General features: G+C 36.8%; 1 protein-coding gene across 5 annotated transcripts in view; it reads left to right on the top strand.

Moving 5' to 3' along the window:
• VPS13B (vacuolar protein sorting 13 homolog B) overlaps positions 1-26,370 on the top strand; it is an 810,211-nt gene that overhangs the window by 685,569 nt on the left and 98,272 nt on the right. For all 5 annotated transcript variants that reach the window (XM_019642536.1, XM_019642534.1, XM_019642538.1 and 2 more), the window contains exon 40: positions 22,342-22,538. In XM_019642536.1, coding sequence (XP_019498081.1) covers positions 22,342-22,538 — 197 coding nt within the window. The remainder of the gene's footprint in view (positions 1-22,341; positions 22,539-26,370) is intronic.

Raw genomic sequence — 26,370 nt, forward strand, 5'->3', positions numbered from 1 at the left:
ACATTCAGTATTATTATTTTATATTAGTTTCAGGTGTACAACACAGTGGTTAGGCATTTATATAATTTAAGAAGTTACCCCTCCAATAAGATTCGTACCTATCTGACACTATCCATAGTTTTTACAACATTATTGACTATATTCCCGCACTGTATTTCACATCCCTGTGACTATTTTGGGACTACCACTTTGTACTTCCTAATCCCTTATGACATCTTTTTTTTTGATGAGGAAAAATCAATTCCAAACATTTTTCAGTATCTTTTTCTCTTTAGCTAAATAATGATACATCTGTGTAAAATAATAAGCTTTTAAAGTTACTTCCTATTTCACTAAAAATTTATCAAAAAGTATGAGTACTCAAATTGCTGAATTTTTAATCTTTTTAAATGCATTCTAATTGAACACATTTAGAAAATTCAGAGCTAAATTTTGATATAAGATACTCTTAGTGATTGTTGTAGTGTATTTTAGTATATTCAGAATAAAAAAATTTTTAAAAAGGTGTTGAAGAACCAATCACATTTCCCACGTTTATCCCATTGTAGATTTGGCTCCACCTAGACACACAACCCTACACATTTTTCCCAAGCAATACCGTGATCTCTTTAAAATGTATAAACTCTGTGGAAAATCTTCACTAGTTATTTTAACATCAAGTATGAAATAGACTTTCATGTTTTATAGCTGAAAGTTTGTACCTTTTTACCCGCTTCACCCATTTTGCCCATCCCCACCCCCCACCTCTAGCAACCACCAATCTGTTCTCTGTATCTATGAACTTAAGTTTTGTTTTTGATTCCACATATAAGTGAGATCAAAGGGTATTTCTCTCTCTGTCTGACTTATTTTACTTAGCATAGTGCTCTCAAGGTCCAACTATGGTGTCACAAGTGGCAAGATTTTACTGTTTTATGGCAGAAAGAGTGTGTGTGTGTGTGTGTGTGTGTGTGTGTGACATTTTCTTTATCCATTCATTTATCAATAGACACTTAGGTTGTTTTCATATCTTGGCTACTGTAAATAATGCTGCAGTGAACATGGGAGTGCATATATCTTTTCAAGTTTGTGTTTTCATTTTCTTCAGATAAATGCCCAGAATAGGAATTGCAAATCATATGGTAGTTCTATTTTTAAAATTTGAGGAACCCGCAAACTGTTTTCCATAGTGGCTGCTGTACCAATTTACATTCCCACCAACGGGACACAAGTTCCCTTTTCTTCACATCCTCATCCAGATTTGTTATTTCTTGTCTCTTTCATACTAACCATTCTATTGGGTTGTCGGAAAAGTCATGACATATTTTTTCTATGTTTTTCATTACAAAAATGTGCCGTGACTTTTCCAACAACCCAATAATAGGTATGAGGTGATAGAAAATGATTCTTAAACTGATTTTGAAAGAATTTTCAAGCAAATTTTAAAAATTTTTTTATTAATATGCTTATTATATTATTTCTAACAAAGACTCCTATCATTTGATCAGTTTCAGTTAGGGGGGAGGAAATAATTGTGATGATTCTCTTTGAAAAAAATCTGTTTCTGTCCTGAAAATTTTCAAACATACCAAAGTAGATAGACTAGTATAATAAACTCTATATGTCTCTTACACATCTTTAGTCATTATCAATATCCTGTTGTCCTTGTTACATCTATCCCTCTCACCACTTTTTGTTGATGCTATTATTGTTTTTCTGGAGTATTTTAAAAGACGTCCCATATTATATCATTTCACCCATAAATACTTCAGTAAGCATTGCTAACATGTAAATATTTTTAAACATAACTTCAATAGCTGTATGATAACCAATAAAATTAACAATAATTTATTATATAATTTAATAGTCTATATTTAATTCTCCCCCATTGTCTCAAAAATATTGTTTTAGAGTTGGTTGGTTTGAATCAGAATCCCACAGAGATCCACACATTACATTTGACTGATATGGTTCTTAAGTCTCTTTTAATCTATAACCGTTGCATCTTTTTTCTCCCCTATGTCATTGATGTGTTGAAAAAATCAGATCATTTGACCTGTAGAATTTCCTGCATTCTATTTTAAGGGGGCTCACTTTATCCTTAAATATTGATTAATAGTTTCCTCTATTCCACATACTTTCTGTAATCTAGTAGTTATTATAGAAGCTTGATCAGATTTGAGTTGCGTTTTGAGGGGAAAAGGGAGAGATACTTCCCAAATGACATAGTAGTCTTTCTTTTACATCACAGTGGGAGGCACATGATTTACCAATGTTAAAACTGGTCAGGTGGTGTCAGTCTGAGCCATCATTATATAGTCCCCCATCCATCTCGGCATGCCGGAAACTTTGCTTGACAATTTACCTACATTCTTTCATTTGCCCTTCCCAAAATCTTGTGCTTCCTATCATCTTTATAATTTAGTAGATAAAGGAACTGCAAATAGAATTTGTTCAAAGTCATTAGTTATTGGGTTGTCAGAAAAGTCATGACACATTTTTGCAACGAAAAACATAGAAAAAATACGTCATGACTTTTCCGACAACCCAATAGTAAGTGAACAGAGTTATGCTGATTTTAGGAGTTCTTTTTATGACAAACTAACCTAGAAAGTATTCTCATTTATATGTAGAAGTGAACAAGGTAAATTAAAACTAAAGACCTAACTGAATGAGATTGACAATGTCGATAGCATTTGTATTACTATCAAAAAAGCAATGTTAGTGTTATATAACCTAAGTACTTCCCTTGCTCCCATTGTGGACCATTGGAGCCTAGCAAATAATTTATTTTAGTCTTAAATATTCCTTTCATGGACTAAAAATATAGGGTACCTGGTAGTTCATTTTATAGAAAGCCGTGATATCTGTCAAATAACATTTTTATAAAACGAAAACTATATCACAAAGCATTCTCTGATAGTGAGGCGTGCTAAGCACGCCAGCGTTGAAGAGAGAAATCTTAAAACCTCCTCTACAAGTCTTTAAACATCATTTGTCTTCATGGTTTGGAGTTAGTTTTGTCCAGAGCAGAAAGTTAGTGTCTATATGACCTTCCAAAGTCCTTTCCAGTCCTGCGATTCTCACGCTAATGAATTCCAACAGAAAAGGATTATTGGGCCAAAACTAGGAGTATCTTCAGAGCCAGAATGCAGGAAAAGTTACAAAATACAGATGTCTGTCAGGGATGCGGTCCAAAGGGAGAAGCAGGCCAGAAGTTAGAAATAGATACGTTATTGTACAAAAAAAAAAGTTTTGAATTTGGCTTTTAGCCAGAAGAACTTTTTTTTAAAAAAATACTTAGATCAAACTATTAAGCCATAATATTAAACTGAGGTATGATAAAGTTCTGTGGTTGAGGGTATATAGTTGCAAAAAAATCATAATTCATTATATTCAAGGAAATGCAGACCAGCTCTCGGTTCCTCAGACCTGTGCCAGATTATACCTTTTAGAGAATCTATAATCCTATATTTTTCATTCAGGGGTAAAATCATTCTGATGGTCCTAGGAATTTTTGATATTTGCATATCAAAAATTATGAAAATCGAAATCTTTAAAATACTGAATAGTTATGTAACATGGCAGAAATGTTTATACTTTTTTAACCCTAAAAGTAAGCCATTTTAATGGAAAAGTCTCTAAAATTAACGTGATTTATTTTAATTGCTCACTAAATTTTTAAGAATTGGGGTTATATTGGAGAATATAAAAGAATTTGTTTTTTGTGGTTTCTTACTTTTGTCAGAGTGACATATTCCAAGAATACTTTTTTCCCTTGGGCAGCAGGGTCAGAGGAAGGGGATCAGAGTGGGGAACACCCAAGAAGGTTCCTGATCATACTGTGTGAATATAAAAAGTGATCTGTGGGCACAACTGGTTTGGGGTATTTTTTCTACCCTTGTCTATACTGTTTGTTAGTTTTCTATTTTACATTTTCTTTTCTTTCCATGAATCTCAAGAGAAAAATTTGCCACATAAAGTCTGTGATGTACGCCTTTACAGCAAATTAGGTGTCTGTGGCTTTTATTCTAGTCTGTGATGTGTTTGAATTTAACTAAATTGTCTAAAAAGCATTCCCCAAATTCATCTTTTCCACATTGCATTTTTTTCTACATGATGATTCGCTTAACAGGACATAGGTCACCACCAAATAATGGTGGTCAGTACAGCCAGAAATTCTATCTGCAAATTCATGAAGAAAGAGCCAGTCTTTCCAGCCCAGGAAATCTGCCTCTCTGTAGATTTTCTAAGAGATGATTTTGCAAGACTTTAGAGAGCTCTAGATATCTATGAGAGCCTTCTTTGTTCCCTTAGCCACCTGAAACCTGAAAACAAACCAAATGAACAGAGCTGTGATTCGATATGTTCAGTAGGTATGTAAATAGACAAATTTTCTAACATCCTGTAAGGGTGTATGTCATAGATGTGCTGACTACTTTTTTTTTTTTAACTTTATTGGGGAACAGTTTGTTTCTCCCAGTACCCATCAGCTCCAAGTCAACTTGTTGTCTTTCAATCTTAGTTGTGGAGGACATAGCCAGCTCCAAGTCCAGTCGCTCTTTTCAATCTAGTTTTGGAGGGGCGCAGTCCACCATCCCATGCAGGAGTCGACTCCAAGTCCAGTCACCATTTTCAATCTAGCTTCTGGGGGGCGCAACTCACCATCCCATGTGGGAGTTGAACCGGCAACCTTGTTGTTAAGAGCACAAGCTCTAACCAACTGAGCCATGCAGCCACCCGTCAGCAGCTCAGCTCAAAATGCCGTGTTCAATCTAGTTGCAGGGACTTGGCCCACCATCCCATGTGGGAATCAAACCAGCAACCTTCTTGTTAAGGGCACGCACTCTAACCAACTGAGCTATCCGGCTGCCCAACAGCAGCTCAGCGACAGCTCAGCTCAAGTCGTTGTCTTCAATCTAGTTGCGGAGGGCGCAGCTCATTGGCCCATGTGGGAATCGAACTGGCAACCCAGTTGCTCAGAGCTCACACTCTAACCAGCTGAGCCACGCGGCCACCCCCTGACTACTTTTCTTTTGCATTCCACCTTGGGGCTACAGTGTCAAAAAGTTCACTTGAGAATATGATTGTTTTAGGAAAGTGTACAGTTTACTCATGTTTGCTTTATCAAATTTGAGCATATATTTTGTATTTAATTATATACATAATGATTAAAAAAATTAACACTTTCTGATTTTCAAGTTCATATTCAAATACATCTTATCCATTTTTAAAACTGGATAACCACAATGGTTTGTCCTAATTACATTGTCATGTCTTGTCAATTGGGTTTATGTATATTTGAAATATGACAGTTTATAGTTAGTTTAATGGTATGTATTTTGTATTCATTCATAATGCAATATTTCCAAAGTAGGGATGACCTTAAGTTGAATCCTGAAAAGATAAAACCCATTTTGTACATGTTTGAATTTATGTTATTTTATGTTCATTTCTTGATGCCTCCTCCAGGAAGCCTTCCCTGATATGTCCACCCAGGCTGGGAAAGTTGTCTGTCTTTACAAAACCCATATTACCCTGGGCCTATTTATATTACTGATTCCCCTTTCACTTTGGGCTTCTTGAGGACATAGTTTGTATGATATTTACTTTTGACCTATGTAGTTTGTATAATATTATATGGTATTTATCTTTGATTATTAATCTTTGATTAGTACTGTGCCTAACATAGTACTTATGTTGACTATGACTGAGTGAAAATTAAAAATAAAATAGAATAAGATTAGCTTAATGCGTTGAGACTGCCTCTAAAGGTAATTTCCAAAGTAAGCCCCTGCCTACATATTCATTGTAGTCTGGGCTTTACATACTGTTGTCATCCATTTGGTGGATCTGTGAAGCCTACTGAATGAGCAGGCTAATGACAAGGAGATCCTTGAAATATTTCTGGCAAGAGGTCTGAATAAGTAACAGCTTATTCATTAAATAGAGACAGAAGTTACATAAGTACATAAGCTGGAGTTCCGTATGCACAGATATGCTCAAATAACTGCAACATGAGATAGTACTTGTAAGTGCCGTAAGAAGAGTTGAAGCTATGAGTGCTTTGGGAGTTGAGAAGAAAAATTACTTCTAATTTGGATGGTCAGGTATTAAATTAGGGTTTGGGGGAGAGTTGTTTGTTTTACTGGGAAGATGAGAAGAAAATAGTTTTGAAAAATGGATGAGATTTGGAGAAGCACTGACGGAGCCAAACTGATGGCAGCTAAAGGCATATGGAGCATAAAAGTGGGAGGTTAGTCTGGGGAAATATGGAAGGGCCAGAATTGGAGCATAATTCCTGAGGAATTTAATGGAATTTGCACATAATTTCATTTTTACCACACTGAGATTTATTCCTCTCGGACAGTTATTCAGAATACCAGAGGTTAACCAAGGTTACTATCTTAAAAACTATACTGTATAGTCTGCCCCTTACTCAGGGGCTGATTAGGCAGGCTTAGTTTTTTTAATTTTTCATACTTTTTCTTTATTTTTCCTTCCTGTTTTCTGCCTATAAATCCATCTTCTTCCCATCATACCTCCATCAGAGTCAGAACCACATGAGTCACTCTTTCCTACTTATTAGTAGCTCTACAGAAGATTTGGTGAAAAGATAGTATGAAATTATGAACTTATGTTTAGAGAAGATGAGCTCTTCAACTGATAAATGATTAAACCATATTAATTTGGGCTATGAAGACAGATTCAAATTTGCCAGAAAGGTAGGAAGTAATTGGTGAAAAAAAAATTTTATTTTTTTTTAATTTTTTTTCTCAGTCTCTTTCTTTCTTTCTTTCTTTCTTTCTTTCTTTCTTTCTTTCTTTCTTTCTTTCTTTCTTTCTTTCTTTCTTTATTTTTTAAGCTGAGTCATCCTGCCACCTGTTGGCAGCTCAGCAGCTGCTCATCTCAGGCCGGGAATCAAACTGCTGTTGCTCAGAGCTCAAACTCTTGAGCAAGCTCTTAACCAACTGAGCCACTCGGCCGGCCCCAAATTTTTTTTTTTAAACTTTAAATTGTTTCAGACAATTTCCAGTATTTCATTACTTATGTATTACTTGCTTGTAAGTTCCATGAAGTTAGGAGCCGTGTTTGTCTATCTTGGTGACCATTGTATTCCCCACTTGCCCTTACCATAGAAACAAATATTGGTGAATAAATTAAGTATAATTAATAGGCTAATTCATCTCATTCTTATACATATATTTATATATATATATATATATATGTGTGTGTGTGATATATGTGATACATATAAAAAATATATATTAAGTAAAGTATAGACATTGTCAAAAATTGTGAAGTGTCTGAGTTTTACACCATTTACAGGTTAACACCTTAGCCTGCCACAATCTCATGGATATTGATAGAAAACATGGAAGTGCTAGATCAGAGATGAAGGACATTTTATTACCTACAAGAGTGTCTGTGTATGTGTCAGTTCCCCAAGCCTCAGTTCCCTAAGGGTGACATGAAGAGAGCCAGATGACACTTGGACACACAATGAGTTACATTACAGGAGAAAAAACTTGAACTTGGAGAACATGAATCTCATATGAAGGCAGTAATCATGCCTGCCCTTCTCTTTGTAGAGAGACACTATCTCTGCCTCCATAGCTATCTGCTATACATATATCCTTAAAAAGATAGCCTGGAACACAAACAATATCTCTACCTCTAAGATGTGTGGAAATGTGCTAGACCTGTGGATCACCTCCCAATAGACATACTCAAAAGGGCCTCTATCAGAGCAACCCCTTTTATCTAATCAAAGGATCAGCCAACAGCTGCCTCCAGGCCAAATCCAGCCCACCACCAGTTTTTGTAAATAAAATTGTATTGGAACACAGACACGATCATTTAGGTACTATCTACATGCTACCATAGGCAAAGTCAAGTATTTGCAGCAGAGAGCATATAGCATGTACACACCAAGCCTCAGCTGTCTGCTGTCTAGCCCTTTACAGAAAAAGTTTGTTGACTCCTGATCTAGTCTAAACATTTAACTTTATGACAAGCCTTTATAAATACGCTAAGCTTGCTTTTTGTTCTAAAATATTTTCAGGTTTTTAAAAGGTATCCTGTAAATTCTACTGATTTCTTTCCAATTATTAAGGGTTAGCATGTCTGTACTATAGTTCTCTTTCTTATTATAAAGGGTTGTTAAGAGCTGTGATCAAAGATTACTGTATTTTAAATTTTTTTTATTTTAAAAAGTCATATAGCAAATTATCACATCATAAGTATTTGGTTTATGAGCATTGCTTATTTGTCAGATTGCATGTTTTTAAAACCCTGCCACAATCATGTAATTAAAATATGAGAGTCAGTGTAATGAGCTGAATGAGCTCCCTGGGTTCTAGAATCCAACAGTCCAGGTTCCATACCTTATTATCATTGAGATCCTTGGCAAGTTGCTTAACCGTTCTCAGCTTTATGGTCTTCATCTGTAAAATGTATATACTCTTACAACTTACAGAATTACCATTAAGATTGAATAAAATAATGTAAATCTTGGCACATAGTATGCAATTTAAGATATAAACTCTCTCTCTAAAATATAAACTTAAAAAAAGCAAATCCTGTATTTATGTCTATTCCTTCAGAATTGGAAAGAGCTAGATCTTATCCTATCTTCCTAATTTTTTATGGATAAGAAAATTGAGTTCAGAATAGTTAAGTGACTTTAACTCAAGGTGACAAAACTAGTTAGCAACTAAATTTGGATTAGAATTAAGCTCTTCCTGATTCCCAATTAGTATTCTTTACAGTATACCATATATATTTGACTATTTCATACAAATGAATAAAATACCTGAACAGTTAGAGATGAGACTTGAACATAATATTGAGTTTAGGGTTTGTAGTCTTATTAAAAGAAACTATAAAATAGTAAGGTTTCCCCTGCTGTAAGTTAGTTTTGACTCAGAAGTTCTTAATATATTTTTATTATTTCTCTTTAAGGAAAAATATTATCTTGAAAGATGTCATATTACACACCTGCATTTGCTTGAAACTTGGTAGCTTGATAAATTGATAAGATAACTGGGTCATATGTTAAGTTTTTGAAAACCAACCCAAACATAGATCCTAATAAAAGAATGTTACATATTTCCTTTTAAAGGCTAAAAAGTATTTCTCAGGGCTCTTAAATTACCATATTCTGATACCAAGGGAAAATAAAATCTGGACGTAGAGTCTTGTTTGTACTTAGAGGGCTTTCCGGACAGGAAGGCAGGCTTGATGCAATGCAGTAAGCCGCAATACCAGTGGGGCATTACAGGTGAAAAATCTGCAGCTGTACCCCTTCACCACAGTGCATTACAACTGTGTGCTGGAATATTTCCTGTACAGAAATAGGGTTTGGTTAGCTTTGTTTCCCAAGAGTAGATCACATTAAAATGTTATAAAATCATGATTTCCTGCATTTGAATACTTGTGGTTTCTCGACTGGTTCCAATATTTTAAGGTGTTTTTTTTTTCTATTGTATGACTTCTGTTAGTTGAAGATGTATAGAAGCTTTCTCTCTTCTTCAAAATGAACTAAAAGGCAAATACATATTAAAAGAAAGAATATTTTAAGCTAAAACATTTGAGATTGCAAACATTTTTGTATTTTATGTCATTGTTAAATGGTGGATTTATACTTTGGAATAGAAATACAAAAATTGATAAATGCCATTATCAGAATACATTTTATTTTTAATTATTAGCTATTGAAAGGTATCTCTACTCAATTGCATTTGTTCTAGGTGGTGAATATTTCTCCTGTTGTAATTATAAATAATTCATTATAAGAAATATTCTTCGTGTTTAAAAGGAACAGTTAAGTCAAATCACAATCATAAACAGAAACCTCTTCCCTATTGTAGAGGCAAAGCTGTTTCTTTAGCTTATTAGATTTTAACGTTTGTATTGCTATTCATTTATCCTAATTTCTACATATACATTGTCTCTTTCAATCACCCATCAATCTACTATTTTAGGGTCAGACCTTACTTTCTGTATGTTAACTATCCACTTACCTACTCTCTTTCAGTCATCAATTAAAAATTCTTTAGCCTATTTACCTCTAGTCTTTTCAGTGCATTCTACACTGGGGAATATATGTGGTCTTATGGCCACCTTGACATTGTTATAAATGCAGTATATACTTTCACCTGATTAATGAGATCAAATAACTTTCAATTAACAAAAGGAGAATTTTACAATGATTATCAACTAGAAATGTTCCAGTGTGAAAAGCCTTTTTGCCTGCCCCCCCTGGGGTGGATGTCACAAAGAATTAAAGGAAATTAATTAATTTTAAAGCTGCTTGAGGCAGAGGGTAACAGATAAACTTTTAAGCTAATCAAAAAGCTTAAAAGGAAAAGATGAGGAATGAGATACCCACAGAGGCTTTAAAAAGCTACAGTGAATTCCTGGGAGACTAGAAGGCCATGCACATGCACATGGTGGTGCACTTGTGTGGGCCCTGCATATGCGCAAAACTGACCTGAGAAGGCCCCACGCTGTCACCTCTGGCTGGCCTCAAGGCTCCGCTCAAGTAGGAAGGGAAGGCTAACGCAGAGTGGAAGGCATGCCTCAGTAGGCACACGGAGCCCCTCAGCAAAGACTGGGGGTCCTTACTGGTTCCAGACCTTTAAGGAACTCTCTGTCTAGTCATTAACTGACCACTAAGCTCACTGAGTAGAAACTTCAGTAGCATTTGATGAAGAATACATACTTTTTAGAATTACTTCATAAATGGCACTAGACAAACAACTACAACAAATGACAAGAAGCCCTGGGGAAGGGAGAGAATCTGATCTCCATAGTTGCCATTATTTATTAATAATATAATAAGAGTAATATAGGTAATGATATTCATTAATAAAGTTTTATATCATACAGAGAAACAAAGTATGGCCCATATATACAGGGGGGAAAAAGCAATCAGTAGGAACTGTACCTATTCATTTTTTTCAGATATAAAATAAATAAGTCATGGGGATATAATGTAAAGCATGGAGAATATAGTCAGTAATGCTGTGATAGCATAGTACAGTGTCATGTTGTTGCTGGACTTACGGTGATCACTGCTTTAGGTATATAAATCTTGAATAACTATTGTGTACACCTACAACTAGTATAATATTGTAGTTAGCTATAGTTCAATAAAAATCTTTTTTAAAAACATAGGAACTGTACCCGAGAAACCTAGATGTTGACCTTACTAGACAAAGACTTTAACCACCTATTTTAAATATGTTCAGAGAATCAAAAGAAGCTATGTCTAAATAACTAAAGGGAAACATAAAAATGATGTCTCACCAAATAGAGTAAGTATATCAATAAAAAGATAGAAATTATAAAGAAAAAGGAACCAAATAGAGATCCCAGAATTGAAACAGTATAAGTGAAATGAAAAGTCAGTAGAGGGCCTCTACTGACTTTTGAGCAGGCAGGAGAAAGAATCAGTGAGCTTAAAGATAGGTTGCTTGAGGTTGTTGAGCCTGATGAACACAAAGGAAAAAAGAATGAAGACAAATGAACAGTCCTCAGGCCTGTGGAATACCCTATCAAGCATATAAATATGTGCATGATGGGAGTCCTTAAAAGGAGAGGAGGGAAAAGGGAAAAAGAATTTTTGAAGAAATAATGGCTGAGCACTTACCAAATTTAATGAAAAACATTAGTCTCCAAACCCAGGAAGCTCAGTGAATTCCAAATAGAATAAACTCGAATATTTCCATACCGAACACAATCAGACTGTCAAAAGACAACCTTGAATGCAGCTGGAGAGAAGTGACTTATCATATATAAAGGATACTCAGTGAGATTAACACCTGGTTTTTCATCAGCAAAAATAGAGGCTAGAGGCAGAGAGAGAACATATTCAAAGTGCTAAATGAAACAGACAGCTAAAGAGAAAACAATTTGCCAAGTTAAGTAACTATAAATGACTGAGATGAATGGTAAAATCAAAATGTATTCTGCGTTTAGATTTCTTCCTAAGAATCCACTTTAAAGAAACTGGAACTGGTCATTGTAAAAGGCACATTATGGGGTCTATCTTTCTTCTTCAATACAATGGTAATTAGTTTAAAGAGCATAGAATTTATAGCCAAAAGTCTGCCATTTGTTAAATGTGTAATCTTAAACATATTACCTAACTTTTCTGAGCCACAGTTAACCTATCTATAAAATGGGAGTAATATTTTCCTCTATAAGTCACTGTATAAGAAAAGTCTTGGTAAATTATAAAGGGTTTTCCACAAGGTAGTTTCTTCCACCTCACCTGTTGACTTGATATCTTGAGAAATCTGGAAATGTGCTGGGGAGAGTGGTAAAGGCGATATTCTCTGCTGTAAGCAGGCTTTTACTCACTTAGTCCTGAATGGGAAGTACTGCTTGTGCTCCCCACGCAGCTGTACACAGCCAGCTACCTCTATTTTGTCATAATATAAAGGAAAGGGCAATTGAAGCAGACTGATAGAACACGTCACTCGCTAGATCTCGTCTGTCTCTACCAACCAGCTCTTCGTTGTGCCCATAAACAAAGAGGAAGACACTTCCTGTGTATCCTTTGCCTCGGTTGCTTAGTGGGACTGAGTGGGCAGAGAGGGAACGGCCCAGATTCAGCAGCCCCTGCACAAAGAAATCAGAGCTATTTATCTATGAGGACAGATGGGCAGTTGCGCCCTGCTAATACTCTTGGCAGTACTATTAAGTAATAAAAACAAATTAAGTGCCAAAATATTCTTTGTACCAAAAATATTTTTAAATCGCCAACACACATGCAAATCTTCCCAAATTAGCCATCAAATGGAAACAAATTATGGAATAACATTTTAAATGCAAAAATACATGTGCTCTTACCAACTGGCAGATATACAACCTAAAATATATTCATATGCAAAGACCACATATGCTAAGAGTACAGTTTATTATGTATGGCTGGCTAATTTTTTAGGTCCTGTCAAATAATGCATAGGAAAACAAAATGTAATAAAAATATATATAATCTTGACATTCATTTGAAATGTACCATGTGTTACATGTGGAATGTTTTCCAGTGAAACCAATTTACTTGGTCCCACTTCCCATGACTCAGTGCTAGATATTCAGGCTTTCTAAACTATTTTTTGGCAACCTAACTTTCTTGAAATAGTCATCTTCCCTTCAAGTTATTCAGTGCAGGCATTAATAATAAATCCTCAGTTACAGATCTATAACTAAAGATCATTCACATCATCTCTTTCAAACCTAAAAGCACATAATAAAGTTATTTTAAATGGGTCACACAAAATAGAGCCGAGAGTTACTCCTTGAGAATAATTAATTGCTACCATATGAAGCACAATATGGCTGCATTAGATTTTAATTTAATTATGTTACTATTGAACACTAACCTAAAGATTAGCTGGGCAATCTCAACTTCTAACTGAAAGGCAAAGGAAAATTAGTGAGCTAATGGAAAGTTTGTTAGAAGTGGGTGTGATTGCAAAATAATTTGAAGGGAGGGCTAAGTATATGAAACAAGACCTATTAGGAATACAAGACTGTTAAAGAGTTAAGATGGTTATCTTTTCAGCACCTATCTTCATTCATTAATTTAAAAACTATTTATTAAACATGTACCTCAAATCAGACTCTGTGCCCTGAGTTTGTTGGAGAAATAGCTGCAGCTCTTTAAGAATACTTGTCGGAGAACACACGGAAGGCAAGCCAGGCCTCGGGAAGAAGCCCGCTGCCTTTGGACCGACAACCATTGCCCCGCCCCTCCTACATCAGGACTCCGTTCCAACACATGCCTCGCTTCCCTCTTTCCTAGTCACTGCCCAAACTATAAGATGTATCCCCTCTTATCAGGATACTGATTTTTATCCCTTTGTCCTCTTCTTGCCAATGTCATTTCTCCTCTACTTCCTAAACCCTCCCACTGAGCCCTGTGGAACACCTGCTCTGTGACTAGTGAGCTCCCGAAACCTCAACCTCTTCTTCAAGCCTTCCCCTACCCCTCTACCTTAAATGAAATACTGCTGTCCCCTGGGACTCCCTGTACCCTCTGACATGGAAGCTGTTTGCTCTCTCTCACATCCCTTTTACCTGAAGGTCAAGAGATGACATATTCTCCTTGCTCGATAATTGCCTTTCCTCTTCTACCCGCCTGTAAAATCTTCCTTCTTTGAGACTCCGTCTAATTACATCATCCTCACCCGTATTTGTTGTTGCATCTGCTAACTTTTGGGTCACTGTCCCTCATTCTCAGAAGTCTGTGGCCCATGGCTTCCAGCCTTTTTCTTCACTGCCCTCAGCATCCATGTAAATAACCCAGCCAAACCCCAGCTTGATCTCCTCACTGGTGTGATGCTCTCCTCCACTCCAACTACTCGTTCCTGCAGAAGCCCTGGGCCTTGTCAGCATCCAAAATGCTCAACCTCCCAAATCATTCATTCCAGCATCCTCATCTCCCCTGCAGCCTCTCAATCTCTCCAGCCTGCTTACTCAGCAAGCCCCACTACAGTCATTCATTAAACTACGCATAAACCTATAGTTCTCTGCTTTCTCCCCATCCATCATCTTACTCTGTTTTCACATCCCCTTTTTAACCAGTTTATATTAACTCATCACTTAAAACACCCTCTTTTTAAAATACCCTAAACTTTGTGGCTCTCTGTCCTTTCATTACATTCTCCTAACAAAAGGTTTAGGGTCGGACAAACCTACAGCTGTGTATCAACAGCTAACTCCCCTCCCACTCTCCAGAATAGCCAACTCTATACTCAGGATTTCCACTTAGATGGCTCATTGGTGCCTCTAATTCAGTTTATCTAAAGATTAATTCATGATCTCTCTTCCTCTACCCTAACATATAACACAAACCTACTCCTCAGCATCACAAATCAGTCTTACCCATCCCAGTAAATGACATCAGCATCCATACAGTGACTTGGGCCAGAAACCTGGGAGGCATCCTTGACCCTCCTCCTCATATCCAAATCCGTTAACAAATGTTTATGTCCCAAAAATCTCCCACATACCACTCCACTGCCATTAACTATACGCTAAGCTATCTACATTTCTGGCTTAGGTCACTGCACAGCCTCCTAATTGGTCTTTTCCCATCTATGCTTACCCGTTTTTAATCCTAACATAGTAATCTCTGCACAGTATCCAGAAGCTTTTAAAAACATAAATTGACTACATTAAGTTTTTGGCTTCAAACCATTCAAAGATATCCCATTGACATGAAGGTAAAGTCCAAAATCCTTAATGCAGCCTAAAAACTATATTGTTTTTATTACCTACATTTCACAAATGAGGGAAATGAAGCTCAGAGTCAAGTTGCTCAAGGTCTTAGAGCAGTGATTTAAGTTGTAGAGCCAGGATTTTATACCAATAAGATTTTTTTTATGATGAAGGAACAGAAACATATATAGATTATATCTATATGGTTTGAATGTGTAGCTTAATATATATTTGAATGGATAATTGACTAAAATTACCTTTAAAATACTAATTGTACTCAGTGTTATTAGCTTTTCTTTTGAAGTTTTGAAGACAACTATATTCTTATAATGAGAAAAGAGTTAATATGTGACTTGCAAATGTACATATAGGCACACAATTAAAAAATTTCAACAGAAGTCTCATTTGGAGTGAATTTATTTTCCTTTATTAACCAAGGAAAATAGGGTGTATAAAGGAAACTCCTGACAAAGACATAACTGACATATTTGGGGATGTATTTCTTTAGTAGTTTTCAATTGTTTTCTGAATGTTCAGAGTAGCCTGGAATGTTCCAGTTGAAGTATGTAACCACAGAGCCAGCCTCACACAAAGTTGTGAACTAAATAAAGTTTTTTTCTTTGGTTGTCTTTCAAATCTCTCGTTTTGAATTCTCACAATGCCTCTTTCTCCAAGCCTCAGTGTTGGTAGAGCCCACTTGCATTGCCCTTAAACTGCTGTATGGCTTCCCACAATGGTTCCCAGCTAGGAATGCCTTATGGACCTATTCCACCCCTCGCCTTGTATATCAAAACTTACTAGGACTTTTTCCTTAAGGCCCAACTCTGCTTTCCATGTCACAGCTAATATTCATAAGCTATTATATGTTCGTTTTAATGGAGAACTTCTAGAGACAATACCAGAAACAAGCAATTTTTTTCCCATTTCTATGTAACCTGTCTACAAGAAGATGATTTTAACTTTATATTTTGTTATTTGTATTGTAAAAATTAGGTATATTAAATATGCTTTTTCTAAATTAATTTACCTTCTTTCACTAAGATTCTTATATTCTCTTTTTTTTCTTTCTTTCTTTTTTTTTCACTTCCTGGGCTTATATGTCTATTTTCTTCACCATGTTAGAGGAGTTTTCTGTCATTATTTCTTCAATTAGGTTTTGAATTCCTTGCTCTTGTTCTTTCTCTTCTCCTTCTGGTAACAATATGATGTGAATGTTGGAACACTTGATGTTGTCCCAGAGGCCCCTTAACCTGCCTCATATTTTTTTTTATTCTTTTTTCTTTTTGCTTTTCTGATTGGGTGTTTTCTGCTACCTTATTTCCAAATCACTAATTCAGTCCTCTGCTTCATCAAATCTGTTGATTCCCTCTAAAGTATTCTTTAGTTCTGACTGGTTCTTTTGTATGTTTTCTTTCTCCATTTTTATGATTCCTATCTCTTTGTTGAAGTTCTCCCTGAGATCATTGAGCATCCTAATAACCAGTGTTTTGAACTCTGTATCTATTGGATTGCTTGCCTCCATTTTGTGTAGTTCTTTTTCTGGAGCTTTGTTCTATTTTTTCTGTTGGGACATGTTTCTTCGTCTCCCCATTTTGGCTGCCTCCCTGTGTTTGTTTTATGTATTAAGTAAAGCTACTGTATCTCACATCTTAGTAGAGTGGCCTTATATAGTAGGTGTCTTGTGGGGCCCAGTGGTGCAGTCTCCCTGGTCACCTGAGCCAGATGCTTCAGGTGTGTCTCTTGTGTGGGTTGTGTGTGCCCTTCTGTTTTATTGGGTTGTCGGAAAAGTCGTGATATTTTTCCTGTTTTTCGTTGCGAAAATGCGTCATGACTTTTCCAACAACCCGATAGTTGAGCCTTGGTTGCTGTTTGCATGTCAGTGGGAGGAATTGACCCTCAGGCTGATTGGCTATGAGGACAGGCTATGACTACAGTGAAGGAGCAATGTTGTGGAGGGCCTGACCCTACAGAGCAAGATTTGCTTTAACAGGCCTCTGGTGCCTGCTTAGTCTGCCCTTTGGGTGTGTCTTTTATGGAGGTGGTTGGGTGGTGCTCTGGTGTGGTCTGAAGCTGGCCACCTAGTGTGTCAGTTCTGGAGCCTCTTAGGAGTGACTCTCTTGCAGGCCAAGGTCAGCTGCTGCCTGTGCCCAGCCCAGGACCAGTTGGTATGAGCTACAAAGTGATCCACAGATGGTTGTCACTTGTGCTGAGCTTACAGATACCAGGGAGAGGCTGAGCTACAAACTGAGGCTGGCTGCTGCCAGTGCTGGGTTTGGGCTGCTCAGCAAGAGGTACAGGGCACACTGAGGCCAGATGCTGCTTGTTTGAGGTTTGTGAAACTTTAAGAGATTTTAGGAAATTCCCCAGAATGAGCCAAAACAAGCTGTTTGTATGGAAAATTCACTGGAAGTGGCTTGGGTGGGCCTGCAAGTTGGGTGGGGTAAGGTGTCAAGGAATCACCAGGGTGGGATGAATGGTGTTAGTTAGGTTGATGGAGACTCAGATATGGAGGCCACCTGTGTCCACACTCTGCTGGGTGGGGGGAGGGTTCAATAAAGGAACAGTGGCTTCTGCCAGCATTTCTATCTGGGAGAAAACTGCACCTCTATCCCTTACCCTGAACCCGGACAATTCAGTTCTGTTTAAGTCCCTGGCACCTTTTGGGCTGCGTCCCCAGTGCTGGAGCTTAGAACGAGTCCACCAGTGAGTAAGTCCAGGTGCTGTCCCTTTAAGAGGAACTCTTGGGGCTCCAGCAGCCCTCTGCCTCACTCAGCCACAATCTCCACTGGTTTTCACAGCCAGAAGTTGTGGGGACTTCTCTTCCTGGAACCCTGGGCTGGGGAGCCTGGTGTGGGGCTGGGACCTTGCATTCATCAGAGGGAACCTCTGCAGCTGAGATAGCCCTCCCAATTTTTAGCTACCACAAGTGGGTGTGGGACCAGCCTGTTCCATGTGTCCACCAGCCTCCTACCAGTCTCACCGTGGCTTCTTTTGTATATCCTTAATTGTAGGGCTTCTATTAAGCTAGATTTCAGGTGATTCTAAATGATGGTTGTTCTGTAGTTTAACTGTAATTTTGATGTGGTTGTGAGAGGATGTGAGCACAGCATTTACCTAATCCACATCTGAGATTCTTGTATTCTTATACATATGTCTTATCCCACTTCCCACATCAATCTACTTCTGGTTATGAGTATCCTAAGCCAAAGGACTAACTCACTGGCAGTCACTGGGAGTCCAGGAAGGAGTTAAGCAATGAAATATTCCTTTATTTCTCAAGTAATATGTGTGCAGCAGAAAACTGTTGACCTATGATTACAATGTTCATGAACATCTGGGGTTCAAGGTTTATTATTTCCTTCCAAGTCCAACCCATTGTTAAGAAATCTAACAAACAGGACTCCTAATTATAACCTACCTAATTCTGATAACACCTACACTTAAAAAGTGTTCTTTGAGCATGCAAAACATAAATAATTTGTAGCTAACATTTCTTAAGCTTTTACTATGTAGTATTAAATGAGATGCTTTGTCTCATTTAATCCCCACAGTAATTCATGAGAGTAGCTCTGTTATTATCCCCTTTTTAAAGATATGGGAACAGATGTTTAAAAAATTAATTTACCCAAGGACCTAGTATTTGAATCCCATTAGGTTTGACTCCAAAGTTTATGCTTTCATCTTCTATACTTTTTTGTGGAGAATTTTTAATGTGTCAGACATGGGCTGAGTCTCCCAGTGTGTGATTCACCCATTCATTCATTCATGAATTATTCATTCATTCATTCATTCAACAACATTTTTTGAACATTCACTATATATATTTTCCAGGTGCTGTGAAAATCCAAAGCTTAGCCAAATGGAAATCATTCCCTCAAGGAATGTGTCTACCAGAGAAGATGTCATGTATAGAAATAACTGTAACATGAGGTATACAGTGATAAGAGCTAAAAAAAATATTGCTGTTCAGAAAAGGGAGAGAATATTTCCATCTGGAGGTGAAAAGGCTAAAAGAAGGTGGTATTTCATTTGAACCTTGATGGATGGAAAGGATTTAACCTTGAGACAATGAGAAACTTGGGAGTCCAGGGGCATTTCAGGCTGAGAGAGTATATGGGAACAAAGACCCAGAGAGGGGAAAGTTAGAGAAAAGTGTGTCATGGAAAGCAAGAAAAGAGAGAATTTTAAGAAACGGAGGCTAAAAGCAGAATACTCTGGATATGTTACTTGTCCTTATTGCTGACCAGAACATATGGCTCTGTTTCATCACATTGTTAGCCTCTTATGTGTAGCCATTTTGTTCTTTCTTCCATCTAGCATCTCTCCATACATGAATGCTCAAGTTCCTGTTTAAAGAAAAGAAACTTTGTTGTAGGTGGAGGTAAAATTATTCCCATTAAAAGATTAAGAATCACTTACTTAGGAAAGAAGGTTAAGGAGAAATGTATTCATTCAGGAAGCTTTTATTAAGATCCAATTATGTCCCCAAAACCGTTAAATGCTGAGTATTTTTTTTAATAATTTGCCATTTTTTTCCTCAAGGATCTCAGAGTCAACTAGAGACAAAGATGTAAATAAGGAATTGCAAAGTGTAATGAGTTCTATGATAGGGGAGTATTTTAAATATAAAAGTGACGTAAGAGAAGCAGTGATCAGTTCTGAGGATAGTACGTAATTAGGGAATACTTCCAAAAGAGGAGACACATCTGATCCCACTCTTTTTTTTTCTAAGATAAATGGGATCAACCCACATGTTCTATCTTAAAACTTAATTTTTTTAAGTTAGTAATATATCTTGGATGTTTTTTGTATTAGTATATATAAATATTCCTTATTCATTTTAGTGGTTATAATTCATTGATTACATGTTCTATAGAGAGTAGAGTAACTTCAAGCATATATATATATATATACACACACACACACACACACACACACACACACACACATATGTTTAATAGACCTTTATGTCATATTTACTCCCTGTTGATGGATATTTGAATTGTTACCAATTTCTTACTAATATTAACACATTACTGAAGTTAATACACCCGTACGCACACGTGCACATGCTTTGGAATCTCTGTAAAACAAATTCTTAGATGTATATTTCCAAATATTTAATAGATGTTGCCAAATTACCCTCCAAAAATATTCTGTAGAAATGCATTTTCCCACACCTCTACAGAAATGGAAACTCAGTCTTTTAAAACTGCCTGAATAATAAATAAAAATATTACATTATTACTTTAACTTGAATTTCTTTAACTAGTGAAGTTGAGTATATTTTCATGGTTATATTTCTTCTGTGAACTACTTGCTTTCAGAGTCTGGGATTTTTACCTATGCAAGCTAATTAATTAGCCTGTCAGTGTTTGATGGATGCTGGCAGAAGACATAAGATTCTTGGGTCAGAAACAAAGAACATTGTTGCTCATGTCATGGCTAGCAGCATGAACATCATTTTGGCGTTGGTTTCTCTTTCTTGCCTCCAAGTCCGAAGAGAGCAATTGCAGAAGGGCATCTAGGGGAATGCTATGCATGAAGGAGATATGTGACACAGCTGAGAAACATAGAGTTTGTCAAATCGACCTCTTTTAGAGCAAGTCTACTCTTTGTCCTGAAGAGAGACTACCTTATCCCTTAAGACTTCTCTCTGCAAACACAACCTAAGAAGTGGCCCCAGTTAACAGTTTTGAGGGCCGTGCACCCTTTGCGTACCTAGTAAGAACATGCAGGGACGTTCAAGGCCCCTAGCTAATTGCGCCTTCCAACAACTGCCTTTACTTACTTTTCTATATGTTATTTACTTATCATTTTCTCATTGACTTATAAAAGCTCTCTGTTGTCACAATTATTCCTAAATCTATCATTGACTATTATCTATCTTATCCTTGTTTGTTATTTTTTAATTCAATTTTATCAATGGTGGTGGGGTTTTGGGTTTTTTTACATCCATGAGTTTCATGCCATACATAGAAAAGGATGCCTGCCCTACTGTGATAAAAATATCAACTGATTTTTTTCTCTTATGCTTTCAGTTTTTAGCTTTTAACGTTTTGATCCTTTTGGAATTTACTTTCATACAGGAATGGTGTAGAGACCTACTTTGGTTTTACCCAATGGCTAGCCAGTTCTTGCAACCTCATTTCCCATCTTTCCCCTACTTGTTTGACTTGGCACCTTCATCACATACTAAAATGTATCTGTATTTACATCTTATACTATTTTTATTCTATTATTTCATCTATTTGTATACTACTCCAACTTTATCTTTTTTATTTTTTGGAAATTTTATTGGGGAACAGAGGGAAAGAACAGTGTTGGGGAATCAGGGAAGGGGAACAGACAAGTTGCTGTCCTTTTGTTCTTTAGTCTTGTTGTGGAGGACGCTGCTTCACTGGCTCATGTTGGTATTGTGATCATTGTGCTCTTTCCGGGTAAGGCAGTCGCTCGCTGGCCATTGGACTACCACTGCGGGGTCTCACGGCAGCTCTTGCTGGCTGCCAGCAGCCGGCCACTCACGCTGGCTGCCGGCCACTCATGGTAGCTTATGGCAGCCCACTGCAGCCAATGCCATCGCCAGCGACTCACGGCAGCCCAGCTCCATGTCGAGCTGTTGTTCACCATCTTAGCTGTAGAGGGTGCAGCATCACTGGCCTATGTGGGATCCGAACCAGGGCCCTGCTGCTAAGAGCTCACGCTCCCAAGCCAACTCTTAACCAACAAGCCACTCGGCTGGCCCTCCAACTTTATCTTTTAATTACTATAACTTTATAATACACTTACACTTAACAGCTAGAATTTGTTCTCTATTTTCTCTTTTATTTAAAAACTTTCTTGGCTGTTTTCACATATTATTCCTGAATGGGTCTTTAAAATAAAATAGGTATACAGCTGAAACTAATTTAAAAAAATGTTTATTTCACAATTAAATAAATAAATAAAATAGGTAAACTGGATGAATATAAGTATTTGTTCTAGAGAAATTCTAAACTACTGTCGTTTTCAACCTTATCCCTCTGAAAAAGTTATTAATGTTATAACTGATATAGGTTTAATTTGGATTTCAACAAAATGGAAGCATTTCTATTTGCAATCTCTGAAATATTTTTTATTTTAATATAGATTCCGTGTAGTTTGGAATACTGGGATGAACTCCAGAAGGTTTTTGTTGCATTTCGAGAATTTAGTCTGTCTGAAAGCAAAGTTTGTGAACTGCAGTTGCCAGATATCAATCTTGTGAGTGACCAGAAGAAACTGGTATCTTCGGATCTTTGGAGAATTGTCTTGAACAGCAGTCAAAACGGAGCTGATGACCAAAGGTAACTCAGTGAAAAATGAATTAGTGACATTGTACTAGGAAGCAGTCATCAAGTTATCTTACCTAGCGACCCCTCATTTGGCTGTATCTCGGCTGTTTAGCAGCTGCATCTGTCTGAACTATTGATGAGAGCCAGGAAGCAAGACAGAAGCTGATGTTTCAAAGTCTATATAAAAATCCTGTGTTTTACTGATATTGCGGTCCTGTAAGCCCTCACTAAGAACCTCTTTCTTAAAAATTGCAGAAAGCAAACTATCCAGTCACTCTGAACAAAAAAAAAAAAAAGCGGAAAAGAGCCATACATACCTCAATAGATTCTTAATGATATAGTAATCACTATGTGTAATGATAACCCTGGAGAATTGAAAGAAAGGCTAAATAAATTGAACTGTCTCCTTGAAAAAAGATACATTTTGGAAATGGTTCCTTCTTAAGTGGTTTTAAAAATAACTTTGAAAGATAAACCTCCAGACATTAGAAAAATTTGGCTAACCAAAATAACTTATACCTAAAGGATTTCAGATAGCCAAAGTTTTATCCAGCTCTAGAATCCATTTGGACATAATGAATCTCTTACACCCCAGGTATTCCGAATCATGTACCCAGAACTTCGTGTTTCACATCTTCTGCAGGATATCTGGTTAGTGGCAAAGAAGGGCCAGATTATCTTCATTTCCAATGTTTGCCTGCTTAATACACCCACTAACTTAAAGAAAGAATGGTTTCAACAACTTATTTTTCACCACTTTCTTTCCATTCTCCCATGAAAGAAAAAAAGAGACTACATCACAATCAGTGGAATTGTTTTCTTGGATCATATATTATGTGTACTGTGGGCCTTTCAGTGTTCTGCCTTCCAATTCTGATGAATTCGCTTTAGCATTATCTTACTCCTTTTATATAATCCCTTCCTTTTTTCCCCCCTTTCCAAACAACATATGACACTAACACAGAGAAAAAGACTCCACCATTCCAAAACCATGTAAATCAACTGTTTTCTCTTTTCTGTTACCTTTACTTTTGGCCATTATTATATGCCTTTACAAGGTTATAATTATAGCACACCATTTGATAGTCTGATTGCTACTTTATATTATATATAGTTGTGAATGGTTTTTCTCTTTCTTATTAATAATAATTATGTTCATTGAAGAACATTTGGGAAATAAGGAAAATAACACCATGTGTAATCATATCACAGTGAGATAACCTCTATTAACGTTTTAATCTGAAGTCCCACAGTGTTTTTCATTAATTATTTTGTATGCTTCATAATAATATGTTTTATACTTTATTTTATTTCTAGGTCATTTGGGGTCTTCAAAAATAATGACCTTCCTAGTCTGTTACCTAGTAATATAAAACTAGTGAGTGTATTAGAGGAGTGCGATCTTGATTTTACCTACGCATATGTGTAATGCAGCAGTGAAAAGAACACCCATCCTATGAGAAGTTAGCAGATAGATAGAAAGATTGCCTAATCTAAGTAAAGGTTACCTAGTCAGAAACCAGGAAACCTCAGAAAATAGAGCTATGGGTAATGAAATTGATTTTTAAAAATCTGAATTTCATTAATAGTATCAAGTTAGAAATAATTTCTTGGTTCTAATTATGAAAGAATGCATTGTAATCATTGAAAGAAGCATTTTAGACAAGGTTAATGCCTCTGAATCTGAAACAGTCATAAAAATTACTTTTGTGCAAAGCTTAGCACTACAGAACTGTGGAAACTTTAGGGAATGGAAATTTATGCAAATTCAGGCAATTTTTCACCAAGCTTTTGACATTGTAAGCACAGATCTTTTGTCCTCACCTGGGATTTTTCAACTTACCTAATATTCCCAATTTCTCTTACTCTAAATTGTTTGATATTAACCATTTTTTAGGTAGAAATTGATATTAATGAAATTAAATTTAAAGAGTTGATTTAAATCTCAACATAATAAAATGCTATTAAGACATTTCAAAATGGACATTAAATAAATTTCATCCAGTTTCTAGAAATAAAACACCAGTACTTTGATGTCAACACATCATGCAAAAGGAAACTACTACAGTTAGTTTCCGAATAGTCTGTCACAAGAAACTAGAACTGGACAAAAACATGACACTTTTACGATTAGAGATTATCTTATCGTAAGTAATACTTTCAGTGATTTGAGAAGGATATGCATCAGACCGTTGTACATTACTGGAAGAAAGTTCATAAAAATAACTCGGATGAAGCTTAATCATTAAAAACATAGAAGTCATGTTGTCCGCAAGTGTCATAAAGTTGCAACAGTGTAGGGCAGCTCAGTGGTAATGGCATCACTATATGTATGTAAATAGAATCACTACTTAATAATTTCAAGTTAGAAGACCCGGGTTTAAGTCTTGGCTCTATCACCAATCAGCCATTTGACCTTGAGAAACTGATTCCTAAACTGGGGATTTAAGTAATGAATAAGAAGGAGCTAATCAGTCCAAGGGGTTGCAGGTAGACTTCTACAAACGACTGGAGACAAAAGATTGAATCTCTTAAACCCTTGTCTGTTTATCCCATATGGGTATATTATTTGTCATTCAATCACTATATTTGTAATAATTACATCCCACTTTCTTTAACTAATGGCTTTCTTGATCATAGGAAAATAAGTGATTGGTAATGATTATTTATTGTTTTACCTTAACATTTGAAGAAGAGTAACTTTAAACTTAGTTTCCACAGTAGTATTGACTTCAGTGTGCTGTGCACTGGCCTGGAGGCAAGAGATACAGCCTTTAAGCCCTGACCAGATATCCATTTCAGCTATTTATCTTTAATCTCATCATGTATGTATTTGCCTACACACCCATGACAAAGCCTAAATAAACCCCCTTTATCAGTTAGGTCCTGACAAGAAACAGATGGCACACTCATACTGGGTGATTGTAGAGAGTTTAATAAAAGGACTATTTACCAAAGTGTGGGCAGGGTTAAGCAATGGGGCTCAGAACCCTGGGGAACCATAGCTCTCTTAGGCCTGGAGGAGCCAGGTGATGGAGCCATTACTAAAAAGTAACTCCAAGCAGGTGTTTGCAGCTGCTTTGGACAGAGGGACACAGCAACGTATGGAGATACAGCCAAGAAGGAATCAGGGAAATACAGCCCTCACCCTCCTCTCCTCCTACTTTCTAATCTCCTTGGGCACCTCCCACTGGCTGAACCAAAGGACAAACCAGAGGACAAAGCAGCTCTTTGATATAGTCCAGGAGCAAAGAAGAGGTTGGGGAAGGGTAGAAAATGAGTCTAGTGAGCAAACAGAACATAGCGAGCAAGCACACGCTCTGTTTGGAATTGACAGTTTCTCTCCCAGTGACTGGCCCTAGGAGGGAAACAAGGGAAATCGAAAGTGGTGGCCCAACTCGCGGGCTTTGGGCCACCTTGCCGGTTCCCTGGGTTTGGCATCAGTCAGATGTCTTCTGATGGACCAGAACAGCTTTCAACTTTTTTCCCCTCTTAGCCTCACCTCAAATGGCTAACTCCAGAAGTATGTGATATGTCGTCACACAAAGTACAGGCAATCATCATGTAGCACAACAGTAACTGCAGATCCTAACATATAAGTTGCTTGATGATAATGCTAAACTGTTTACCTGTGCCAAGTCTTTGGTGGTTTGTTGTCCATACTGCATGGTCATTTTCTTATATTGAAACATGTGAGAGCAGATTGCTTACAAGGACTTTTTATCCTCACCCCACAAAACACTGGTTCATGGAAGAAGGCATCTTGGAAAGGGAAATGGCTTAGGATATGTGACTCTCTCTTCATGCAATGTAAATTGAAACTCTGGTGACGTTTTGGGGATAC

This window comes from Hipposideros armiger, unplaced genomic scaffold, assembly GCF_001890085.2.
Source record: "Hipposideros armiger isolate ML-2016 unplaced genomic scaffold, ASM189008v1 scaffold_70, whole genome shotgun sequence".
Lineage (NCBI taxonomy): Eukaryota > Metazoa > Chordata > Mammalia > Chiroptera > Hipposideridae > Hipposideros > Hipposideros armiger.